At 33.5% G+C, this 10,754-nt stretch overlaps 3 protein-coding genes across 3 annotated transcripts; 2 read left to right on the top strand and 1 right to left on the bottom strand.

Moving 5' to 3' along the window:
- Nucleotides 1–332: 332 nt before the first annotated feature.
- LOC131600343 (uncharacterized) lies at nt 333–2,205 on the bottom strand. The gene is made up of 2 exons (XM_058872521.1): nt 1,251–2,205; nt 333–718 (listed from the first exon to the last, which is right to left on the bottom strand). The coding sequence occupies exons 1-2, from the start codon at nt 2,027–2,029 to the stop codon at nt 652–654; spliced, it is 846 nt and encodes a 281-aa protein (XP_058728504.1). The 5' UTR covers nt 2,030–2,205; the 3' UTR covers nt 333–651.
- Nucleotides 2,206–5,282: 3,077 nt separating this feature from the next.
- Nucleotides 5,283–7,758, top strand: LOC131598344 (DNA polymerase alpha catalytic subunit-like). Its single transcript, XM_058870957.1, has 7 exons — nt 5,283–5,728; nt 5,835–6,160; nt 6,264–6,374; nt 6,855–7,034; nt 7,116–7,229; nt 7,551–7,644; nt 7,733–7,758. The coding sequence occupies exons 3-7, from the start codon at nt 6,285–6,287 to the stop codon at nt 7,756–7,758; spliced, it is 504 nt and encodes a 167-aa protein (XP_058726940.1). The 5' UTR covers nt 5,283–5,728; nt 5,835–6,160; nt 6,264–6,284.
- Nucleotides 7,759–7,823: 65 nt separating this feature from the next.
- Nucleotides 7,824–8,362, top strand: LOC131598345 (uncharacterized). The gene is made up of 3 exons (XM_058870958.1): nt 7,824–7,961; nt 8,052–8,146; nt 8,230–8,362. Exons 1-3 carry the CDS (start codon nt 7,824–7,826, stop codon nt 8,360–8,362), a joined length of 366 nt encoding a protein of 121 aa, XP_058726941.1.
- The last annotated feature ends 2,392 nt before the right edge of the window (nt 8,363–10,754 follow it).

The following is a 10,754-nucleotide window of genomic DNA, read 5'->3' on the forward strand; positions in this document are numbered from 1 at the left end:
TGGTGAATTATTATAAATTGTAGTGATAATTAGTTTTAAATAATCCATATGCATATAAATATACACTCTCTGTAATCTCATTTAATACACAACTAAAGACAATTTCAATACAACACAACTACTTTTGTTCTACAATAACATATCATATTAAATCTGTCCACATATAAGCATCACCACGTCAACAAAGTCGATTCAAAAATAGTGAAACCAAAACATTCAAAAAAAAAAATTTAATAAACCTTAGAACAAAAAACTGATAAAAATATATGGGGAATCAAAACTTCAATTTTTAAAAAATTAATATGGTTCAAAATACATTTAAGTCACTATCATTTATCTCTCAACTAGTAATATTTAATGAGTCAGCAAAATATAATACTACATATTTCATACTGTATGTCAAATCCAGTGTTTGGATACTTGGTTTTACATGCTCCCATGTCTCTAAATTTCAATCAAATAACAATGATACAAATACATATCTCAAACAATATTTTGCAGTCCAAAATATCATACAAGACACTTAGCATGTGTTTGGTTGAGCAGTGTGGGTTTAAATTTCTCCCACCGTGATTTCCAGAAGCTGAAATGTATATAGCTTTTGATCCACCATTATTCCTCACCTTGATTTTTGATGTTTTTCAAACGAACTTACTTCTGTGTTAGAATTTCAGACCTTCGTGTGAAAGGCCAACAACTACTAGCACTTATTTCATGCCTGCAATATTCAATGCCAAAACACAACACAATCACAATTTAGAACACTGTCAGATAAAACAGCACTAACTAAGAAACAAAACTGTAGTTCCTTTTGCTTTATTGATTAACATGAACTGCACTGCACGCTTTGAAAATTAATTTGACTCATTTACATAAAGTTCTAAAAAGAAACGCCACTATATATTACTTTATCAATTTGTCTTTCCTTTTAAGGCTGTAAACTTCTGTGACATGTTTATTTGTTCACGTTCACTTATCAACATTGACCTACCATCTTAAACCAATAACAACCCACCACAAAACTCGTGCATACTTTTTGAACCACAAAAATAATTATCCGACCCTAAAACCGACTAATCTGACCGGAGCGCTCTATGGTCTGGTCTGACACAGAAATTGTTAGGTCTCCAGCCTTCACCGTCAGACAAACCCTAACAAACCCTAAAATTCTATATATCTTCTATATATCGTATTTCAAAAATTAAAGAAAAAAACATTTATAATTATATGGTACTAATTAAGAAACATACCTGCTAGTATTACTTCTGCTGCTGCAGCTGCTGTTGGTGCTGATACTACCGGATCTTTTGGTGCTAGCACTGTGATCACTTTCACCTCCACATTCTGAACCACTCTTCTTCTTCTTCCACCAATCTTTACTAACAGATCCATGATCAGAAACTGATGATGTTCTAGGAGAAACCTTTGAATTATTATTACTATTATTACTATTAACCAATGATGACTCTTTATTCTTCTTGTAATATTGTTTCTTTGATGATCCTAAAGAAATTGGAAAAACCATTTTCAGATAAAATCCTCCACTATCAATATTATTCCCATGGCCAGTACTAATACTTCTCTTATCCATCATCCCTTCTCTTCTGTTTGCCTTTTTGTTATTCAAACTCTTCTGCTTCACTACCCTATTGTTGTTGTTGTGTTCTTCAACATGATGATGACGATGTTGTTGTTGTTGTTGTTGTTGTTGTTCCTCTACAAGATCTTTTAGAGTGAGTTCATAGCTTGACTCTGGCATGTTCTTGACCATTTCCATTAACTCTCTTTGACCTCTTTCAATGGCTTCAATCTTTGATTCAGGAGAAAGACTTCTATAGTTGGTGCTTTTACTCTTTGTTGTCCATAAAGGAGGAGAACACATACCAGATTGATCATGTGGATCATTGTTGATGTTTTTTGTTTGACATATGTTGTTGTTGGTGTGAGGTTTTTGTTGTAATGATATATCATCAGAAATTACTGGAAAAGAAATTGTGGGTTGGTAATGGTATCTTCGTGGATCAAGCATTTTTTTTTATATATTATAGTTTATAATATATGCTTTTTTTTGGTATAAAGAGGGAGAGAAATTAATGTGATGAGTAATGTTTTTGAAAGGAGTTGGGAGGGTGAAATGAAGGGATATATTGTTGTTATTATTATTTTAGTATTTTAACTCAACCACTACAACTACAACACATTGAAAGGTGACAATGAAGTTTATAAAATTTCTTGGTGACTAAGTTTTTAATAAAGAATGGAATTGGAGTGATTGGTGAGAGTGTTCAAAAAGTCTATGGATTCTCTAGAAAAGTGCCACATGGGTCCAAATCCTTCCTCAAATTAGGATTTTTTTTGTTTTCAATACGTCTTGCTTTGTCTTTTTCCTTTTTTTATATAGTCCAACAATGAGGAAAAAAAACAATAACCAATTATCATTTCTCTAGGTTAAAATATGTTTTTCATTGTTAAATTAAATTATCAATGTTTATAATCTCTACTAATAAGTTTGATTCATTGAAAGCATGTTAAATTTGTAAATTGGGTTCTTTTTTATGGTAAGGAAATTAATCGTTAATTAGAAACTTCTCCGGCTGCTCGTCACCATAGCTCTAGAATGATGCCTTGTATTAGGTGAAAATAAATTAAGATTATCTTTATTCATTTTGTTATGGAGAGGAAAAAAAAAAAGTAGATGCACGTTAAGTTGTTAACATCAAAATATTCTCTTAAACGTTTAAATATACAAATTTTAAGAAAACCATTCAATTTATTAAATTTTAAATGTATCTCTTTGAAACATTCCTTCCTTTTTAAATTAAAATCAATAATCAAGTTGAATGTATTGTTATTGTGCATATTAAAAACATAAACTCTCCCAAACATATTATATATTTGTTTTCGCGAGAGGATTGATTGTTAATATATAAAATTGACGTGTGCATGTGTGTGGTCTAACGTAAAATGTTTGGGTCTTAAGAGTGTGCTCCTCACAATGTTTTAGGTTTAAAACTCGCTAGACTTATTATGAAAAATGTAAATTTGACTTTAATATATTTGATTACTTTATAATATATAATCAAAATTATAATTATATGAAGTTAAAATTTATAACTTTTAAATTTAAATATAATTTTTATGCTCTTCAATTGACTTTTTTAAAAATTTATTTAAAATAAATATTTTTAATTATTTCTAATTTATTTTTAAGCAGAATCAATAAATACTTTTAATTATTTTTAATTTGTTTTTAAGCAGAATCAATTTTACATAATTATTTATTCAAAATTAATTCTTTACTCCAAAACCAAACCCCACACACACTTAATATGAGAACAATGTTCATCAATTCAATTTTAGTATAAATCAGAAAGAAGATGAAATAATATTGAAAATTTTCAAGTCGATACGGTGTATATGTTTTTTGTGTATTTATTAATAAATAAGCATTTTTCTTGTATTTTTTTTGTCAATATAACTTGACTTATATGAGGTTTAGACTTCTTTTTAGGCATACAAGAACCTATTTTTTTATCTTAAATTTTTTTACAATCTATTCCATACATTGAAGGGTTTTTCAGAAATTTGTTTTCAATAGTATATTTTGACAAAAAATTCATTATAAGAAAAAAAACCATTTTAGTAACTAATTTTAACAAATTTAACCATAGAGCGGTGAAATGAAAAACTTTTCTTCGTTCCCTTTTTTATAATTGCACATGACATCTTCCAGTCATAGTTAGGAAGGGACCAAATTGTTGATGCACAAGAATAAAAGATGATAACAAAGAGAATAAACAAAAAAAATAATGGCGCAAAAGAGAATGAGAGAATAAAGTTGTTTATATTCTACTACTTGTGTGTTATAAATAATAGCTACTACAAGGCTATTTATACAAAAGGAAATCTTGCCACATAAGCCCTAATGAGTAAACTTAATGAACAAGTCTAAAGGTACAAACAGTACAATACTAACAAATACTAAAGTACCCTTTAACTAAACAGCTACGCTATCTGGACCCAAAAGGTAGAACTTTTGGTCAACACTATCTTCTGAGTAACCATCAGAAGATCAACCCGCATCAGAACATCTAACATCCAGAGCTTCTGATGCTCACCTTCTGAATATTGAATTACACTTCAATATCATCCCTTAATTCATATTCTTCAATCAAAGCTGACAACTCCAATTCCATTCCTTAAAAGCAGAAATTGATCCGTCTTGATTGCCTTCGTCAGAACATCTGCCAGCTGCTTCTGGGTGCTACAATACACAACCTCTAATGTTCCATTCTGGACTTGGCTTCTCAAGAAATGATAATTAGTCTCAATATGCTTGCTTCTTCCGTGTAACACAGGATTCTTGGCAAGATTGATTGCAGACTTGTTATCAATCATCAGCTTCAGAGGCTTCTTCACTCTAATCTTCAGATCTTCTAATAAGTTCAGAAGCCACACAGCTTGACATGCAGCTACAACGCCTGCAATGTACTCAGCTTCACAGGTTGATAGAGCAACAACAGCTTACTTCTTGGAACTCCAAGAAATAGGACCTCCCAAAAACATAAACAAGTATCCAGAGGTATTCCTTCTATCAACTCTGTCTCCACACCAATCAGAGTCAGAGTAACTCAATAACTCTGATTCTTCCTTTCTCTCAGAAGGAAACAATATGTCAAACTTCAGAGTTCCCTTGATATACCTCAATATTCTAACAGCAGCTTGATAATGGGACCACTTAGGTTTACTCACTACTAGAAATTTGGCCTACGGCCACGCTAAAATTTTCCACAGCTCAGAAACTGTGGCCACATATATGATTTGGCCATGGTTATCAAAGCGTAGACGTATGTTATAGAATATTGAATCCGGAGTGTGAAACTGTGGCCTTTACTTCAATTGTCATGGTTAGACAACTGCAGATATTTTTAGCCGCAAACGAAAACCGCGGCCTCATAATTTTCACTTCAAACTGTAGTCCAAACCTAAAAAAATATATCCCTCCAAAATTTCCCTCTTTTTTTTTGGTGTCCCTCTTTCTCTTGTTTTATATATATATATATATATATATATATATATATATATATATATATATATATATATATATATATATATATATATATATATATATATATATATATATATATATATATATATATATATATATATATATATATATATATATATATATATATATATATATATATATATATATATATATATATATATATATATTATTTTTTTAAGATTAAATCTAATTAAAATCAAATATTGAATGAAACGTGAAAAGGGGATTAGGTTTTATCAACGTTGTGACTATTGACCTTACTCAAAGAGCTTTCATCTTCCCCTCTCGATAGACTCAGCGGCGCCGATGACCTTCTTCGATCTCTTTCTCCGGAAAAACAAAACACGACGCCGCCATGAACTGAACTAAGAGCATCTCTCCCCCTCGCCTCTCACCTCAAACTCAAACCCTAATTCGGATCTCTCTCACTAACCCTAAATCTATGAAGCTCCATTGAATGCTCTAAGAAGCATGAATCAAGTGAAAGCTATAGGGTTATCATTCAATAGATCTCGGGCAACGTCATAGCATCAAGAAAAGAAGAAAAATATAGAGGATTGTGATGAATCGTGGTGAAGCCTACCTACGGAACGGAGGCTTGGTCCGGAATTTGTTGAATCATGAAGATGAAGCTGAACCGAAGAGAAGCCCAGAGATGAGGTAATAACGTGGGTCCAATTATCTTCTTCTTCTTCTTTTATTTTTCCCATTCACATATATCTATTTTTCTTTCATATGGTTTTCCTAATAGCCATTGTTTTGTTAGTGAGCAAAAATTATCAGCTGGGTCAAAGTCTCATCAGTTGGGCTATTTGTCGAAACAGGGAGTTTTTCACCTTTTTGGAATTGAGTTTTTCACCTTTTTTTTGGTGCTTGACCAACAGAAAGCTGGGGTAATAACTATACTTGTTGATATTTAGGTCAAAACAGGGAATTCATATCAGAGTTGTTGTGTTGTTCTGAAGAACATGCAGAGGTGCGTCTATGCTATTCCAACTACACCTTTGCGCTCCTCTGAGATGATACAGCTTGAGAAGTATGTTCAAGAGTCTAAAGTTACTCCTGCAGATTTCTGTAAAAAGCTGCAATTAAGTTTTTACTCTGTCGACATCATGCATAAATGTTTATGACTTTTGTTGAATATTATATGCTTGCTTCCAGGATTGACTATTTATTTACGTTGTTTTTCAGTGAGAGAGCTGTGTTAAATCGTCTAATGATAGAATTACACAAGATGGATAGTGATGTTCTTGTTGGACATAATATTTCAGGATTCGACCTGGATGTTCTTCTCCACAGATCTCAGGTAGGAGTTTGGCTGCTTCTCCAAAACATTTTCTTGTCCAATTATATGACTTTTTCACATTGAATAAAAATTAACTGAATTGTTCATATCAGTTTATAGCCTTTTTTATTACTCTTTGCTTTCACTTGGATGACATCTCGACGATAAACATTTGGTTCAAATTGTTTGGACTAGGTCTGGTAAAAAGTAGCATGAATTTCACATAAGACCAAAGTTTGTTGTTAGAGTTGATTATGTTGGATATACTGGGAAGGTAGCTGGTTGAAAGCGAAACTTCAGACAATTAATTACTGACGCATTACTATTCATAAGGAGTACTGAATCCGGGCCTGACTTTTTAATCTTCATACCTTAAAGTTTATCTTGAATTTCACATTTCCACTATAATTGCTCATTTTCTTTTCATCATATATCCAATTCACGTTTTATAATATGAAGAAACTGCTGCTTCTACTCCTTTAAACATGAAAACTTGTGCAGGCTTGCAAGGTCCCAAGCAGCTTGTGGTCTAAACTTGGCCGTCTCAACCGATCCACAATGCCTAAGCTCGAAAGAAGAGGCAAAACATTTGGTTTTGGAACTGATCCTGCTATCATGTCCTGCGTTGCCGGTCGGCTTCTTTGTGATACTTATTTGTGTTCCCGTGACCTATTAAAGGAGGTAAAATATTTGTTGAGAAACTTGGCCAATCAGAGATTTTGTTTTTTTTTTCTTGCTAAATATCTTCATTGCTTCTTTCAGGTTAGTTATTCTTTAACTCACCTTGCAAAAACACAGCTGAACCAGTCTCGGAAGGAAGTTGCTCCACATGACATTCCAAAAATGTTCCAATCCGCAAAATCCCTGATGGAGCTAGTAGATGCCACTGTCCTCCAATAAGTATTGTTGACAAGCTATTATTATGCTAGTTATACACATGTTCCTTTTTCTATTGAATAGCATTTCACTGTTATGAAGCTTTTTTCATTTCTGTTTTTCTGCATCAAAATAAATCTAGATACATTATGCAATAAGCTGTACTCATAGATAATGAAATATTGTACTGCTGAGTATCTTATAACTAAAATGAAAAATGCAGAATCTAGTTATTTTGAAAAATTGGTGTGATTAGCGGCCAAGTACTTAAAACAGTTATAAAACAACATTATGTTGATGGTTTATTTATTATGGCTGCAGGAATGGGACACGCAAGAAGCATCTCAGATCGTTAACATTTGCATTATTAGCGGCCAAGTACTTAAAACAGTTATAAAACAACATTGTGTTTGCAGTAAGTTTCTGAATTCTGTAGATACATTTGCATTATTATAGAATCAACTCAAGTATAGTTTTGATAGTTTATGTTGTTCTTGCCTCAGGCAGATGCTTTGCATTGGATACTTGATTTTGAACACTGCTGAATGGAAACTCATCATTCCTCAATTATACAAACAATATCCAAACGATGACATGAATCTTAATATCTCGGTATCTTCTCCACCGGTTATAGAAGTGTCTGATCAAGATATCGATGCTACCATTTCCATAGATTTAATCATTGATGTTCTGGAAGCCGGCAAAGTCATACCTGTTACATGCATCTCTGTGGTAACAATTCTCACAGTTTGTTTCATTTCTACATTCTAATAACATGATCAGTATCTTATCAATTTTCATAACATGTTCCATTAATATTAGATTGGTGATCTAGATGTGAATGTTTTTTTGAATGATTTGTTTTACGTCTCTGTTTATTTGATAAAATCGAATTATGAAATTGATAATAAAAGTCTGTTTGTATAAGCAGCTTATTAGACCGTGTTTTTTAGAAGTGTTTTTTGGAGTGTTTTTTAGAAGTGTTTGTGTGTTTATGTAGAATGATTCCACACAAGACAAAGCGCGGAGAGGCTGCACTTGCTAGATTAAAAGTATATGAGGGAATTCCTCCACATTCTGCCAGGTTTACTAGTTTAGCAAGTAAACTAGTGAAGTTAGTTAAGAGTAACTAATTCTTAACCAATTAACTATTGGCCCATATTTTTTATTTTTTTCTAGCCTAGATTAAGACTGTTATAATAAATGTAATGCATTAAGTTTGTTCATGAGGAAAAAAATGTAAATGACAGGATGGATATTGAGGTATATACGATTTATGGGCCAAGGAGGATGCATAGCTTGGTGTAAAGGATTATTTTACATTGAAATTGAATATGAAAAGTTTTATATGTCTTATTGTATTTTTTGCAAAACTATTGGCATTGGATCAACGAATATAAGAAAACTAAAGTTGCTCGGTTAAGTTTGGCGGTTCTGTTCAACACCCTTAGACTTAATTATGTAATGGAAAGACAAAATGAAACACTTATGAAATGATAAAAGTGTTATATATATATATATATATATATATATATATATATATATATATATATATATATATATATATATATATATATATCCACATATTTATGTTATCATACAGAAAAAAACCGTGGCAAAATAAATGGTTTAGAAAGCATAACATATAACAACGGTTTTAAATATGTGGTCATAGTCAAACCGTGGCTATATGTTGAACCAAAACTGTATCGTAAACGTTAAATTGAAACCGTGGCTTTACCATATAGCCACAGTTTTGCAATCATGGCAAATACAAACCGCGGCCTTAATCAAGCTACCTAAACCGTGGCCTAAAAAAGCCACGGTTGTCAAAAAGGCGTGGTCTATACCAAAAAACCGTGGACTTTACTTTAGGCCACGGCCGCATACTCCACAGTTGAATTTCTGTGGCCAAACCATGGCCTCAGCGTTGCGCCACGGTTATTTTGCATATAGCCTCGGTTTCTTGAACATGGTAGGAGACCTTTTTTTTTGTAGTGACTCATAAACCTACTAACCAATCCAACTGCATAGCATATATCAGGCCTGGTATTACACAAATACCTTAGAGACCAACCAGCTGTTTGAAGATCGTAGCATCAACATCTTCACCTTCAGAGTCAAGGTCCAACTTCTTATTCGTTTTTGACGGTGTAACTGCAGCTTTGCAATTCTCCAGCTTAAACTTCTTCAGAAGTTCTAACTCAAATTTTAGCTGATGCAGAATGATACCATCTTCTGAGTATAGAATCTCCATCCCTAGAAAATATGACATTTTTCCAAGGTCTGTAATCTCAAACTCATTCATCAGCACCTTCTTGAACTTCATCAGATCTTCTGGACAACTCCCTATAAGCAATATGTCATAAACATCAGAACTTCCAGAATGTTGCACATAGACTCCATATTCCATCTCACACTTCTGAAACCCTTGCTTCTTGAAAAATGAATCAATTCTCAAATTCCAAGCTCTGGGTGCTTCCTTTAATCCATACACTTTGTGTAATTTGTACATCATCCCTTCCTGATTCTTTTTCACAAAGCCAGGGGGTTGTGACACGTAAACCTCCTCTTGTAATGGACCGTTCAGAAATGCAGACTTTACATCCAGATGCATCAAGGACCAACCTCTGTTTGCAGCTAACGCAATCACCAGTCTGATTGTTTCATGTCTAGCTACAGGTGCAAATACCTCAAAGTAATCTAGTCCAATTTCTGAAGAAAGCCTCTGGCCACTAGCCTTGCTTTGTGCTTACCAACCGATCCATCTGGCTTCAGCTTTACCTTGAAAACCCATCTGACGCTGATGGCTTTCTTCTTCTTTGGAAGTTCTGTCAGCTTCCAAGTCTTGTTTCTTTCTATAGCCTCAAGTTCTTCTTTCATGGCATTCAGCCAGACTTTCTTCTTGAGCGCTTCTTCAATACCTACTGGTTCAGAGTCTACTAACATGGCACACTGAATGACATCTCCCTCTGAGTCAACTTTTGTGTCTTGCAACATGTCAAAAACTGCAAACCTTCTAGGTATAGTTCTGAATCTTTGTGGCCTTTGAGCTACTTCAGAGTCAACTACTCCAGAGTCACCACCTTCATGATCATCTCCAGAAGCTTGTCCTCCAGACTCTACGTCTTCAGAGTTTTCCATTCCAGAATCATGACTACCACCAGACTCTGGATCATCATCAAAATATGGATCAGAATCAGATTCACCATCTGACTCATTTTCAGAAGATTCTTCATCTTCGGACTCTAACTCTTCTTCAAAAGTTATCTCTACATCAGAAGTTGGTTGAGGCTCTCTCCAATCCCAACATTCTGATTCCTTCACAATGACGTCTCTGTTGACTTCAACTTTGTTAGTCTCTAGACAATAGAGCTTGTATGCCCCTGTACTGTGGTACCCCACCAATAACATCACTCTGCTCCTATCATTCAGCTTCTTCCTTCTAGGTTCTGGAACATGTTTGTAACACACAAAACCAAAAACCTTCAGATGACTAACACTTTGCTTCTCATTAGTCCACTT

This window comes from Vicia villosa, linkage group LG4 (genome assembly GCF_029867415.1).
Source record: "Vicia villosa cultivar HV-30 ecotype Madison, WI linkage group LG4, Vvil1.0, whole genome shotgun sequence".
In the NCBI taxonomy this organism is placed as follows: Eukaryota; Viridiplantae; Streptophyta; class Magnoliopsida; order Fabales; family Fabaceae; genus Vicia; species Vicia villosa.